Source organism: Gavialis gangeticus, unplaced genomic scaffold (genome assembly GCF_001723915.1).
Source record: "Gavialis gangeticus isolate Ggan-Ray unplaced genomic scaffold, GavGan_comp1, whole genome shotgun sequence".
Lineage (NCBI taxonomy): Eukaryota > Metazoa > Chordata > Crocodylia > Gavialidae > Gavialis > Gavialis gangeticus.
This window is the reverse complement of record NW_017729034.1, coordinates 3990245-3991644: the sequence shown is the minus strand read 5'-3', so window position 1 is coordinate 3991644 and position 1400 is coordinate 3990245. Positions and strand designations below refer to the sequence as shown.

The window sequence follows — 1400 nt, the reverse complement described above, 5'->3', positions numbered from 1 at the left end:
ACCCACCAAAAACCAAACCCCCCCCAAAAAAAAACCAACCCACCCCCCCCCCCCCCCCCCCCCAAAGAAGGGGGGGGGGAACATGTTTTCCTGTTCAAAATTTCTTTAACTTTCTGCCTAACTTCCAAGACAATGGCAGTTTCCATAATATCAGAGACAGAACAGCAGGACCCCAGAGGGAATGAATACCTTTGTAGGCATGATTTTGTCATGGCACACACAAACCGAAGGTGGTACCAAAATCCTCCTGGAGAGGCAATATGCTCATGATTTAACCCTTTTCTTAAAAAGAAGGTGCCATCTTAAAAATTTAACCAGTAACAAAACAGTTTTTTTTACCCATAAGAGGGAAAGAGAATACATTGCTGCACACGATTTCCCGTTCATCAATGGTTTGTCTACTCTACTTCTGGGCACTCTTGAAAACTGCTGAGACGCACACTTCATCCACCTGCTCCAGCTCCCCAAACACACACACACACACACACACACACACACCAGACCAACAAATGCAGCTATGACTGCCCTGAAGACTTCCATTCCCACTAGATCTTGGAAGTGGTATTGAGAAGTGCCCTCAGGGTGGTGCCGTTGCCTCAATTCCAGGTGTGGCATGCATACAGCAGGAGTAGGATTGGCAGAGTCCACTTCCTAATTGTGGTTTCAAGCGCACCATGGTAGCAGTAGACATACTGTGTATGATGTGTAGAAACCTGTTCACCAGAACATCACGTGCATTGAACAAAAATGCAAGCATGTCAATACCCACTCAAGGGAGCATTTAAAGAACCAGGACCCTTTTACTTACATTCATTTTCTGCCCTCCTTCATTTCACCCTGAGCTGCTCGGGAGAGGAGAGTCTCATAAGCCCAGTGCACTCTTCCAGCAGGCCACTGACAGGCACAGGTCTGTGCACTAGTGTCATTATGTCCCCTTCTTTGGCCCAGCCCCCCTCTTATTTGCAGAGGCTGAAGGAGAAAAAAAGATTTTAAATGTTTTCAGATTAACTATGCAGAGAAAGTGGCAAGAGAAGTCGTTTTCTCCTTCAGACAAAAAAAAAAAAAAAAGCAGACTTTGACGCACTTTTCAGTGTTTGGTGGAACATTCTCCAGTCAGAATTCAAAGGTTTCGTTCAATTACATCATTTCTACTAATGCACTTCCATCCTCAGCTTAGTACCACTCTGAAGTCCATCCCTGGGGTGTCCACACACAGTGATGTGCTCTAGGTATTCTTAAGCTTGAGTACTGATGCTATAACAGCCCTAGGCACTGATGTCTTAAGTCTACATCATATTCATAGATTCACAGAAAATTAGGGTCAGAAGGGACCTCAGGAGGTCATCTAGTCCAACCCCTTGCTCAAAGCAGGACCATCCCCAACTAGATCATCCCAGTCA

At 45.4% G+C, this 1400-nt stretch overlaps 1 protein-coding gene across 5 annotated transcripts in view; it reads right to left on the bottom strand.

Annotated features, from left to right (window-relative positions):
• Positions 1-1400, bottom strand: part of GRAMD1C (GRAM domain containing 1C) — a 125851-nt gene that overhangs the window by 75512 nt on the left and 48939 nt on the right. Inside the window, exon 2 of one of the 5 annotated variants that reach the window (XM_019527559.1) lies at positions 809-969. The exons of the other annotated variants lie outside the window; for them this stretch is intronic. Coding sequence (XP_019383104.1) covers positions 809-814 — 6 coding nt within the window. The 5' untranslated portion in view covers positions 815-969. The remainder of the gene's footprint in view (positions 1-808; positions 970-1400) is intronic. 5 annotated transcript variants of the gene reach the window in all.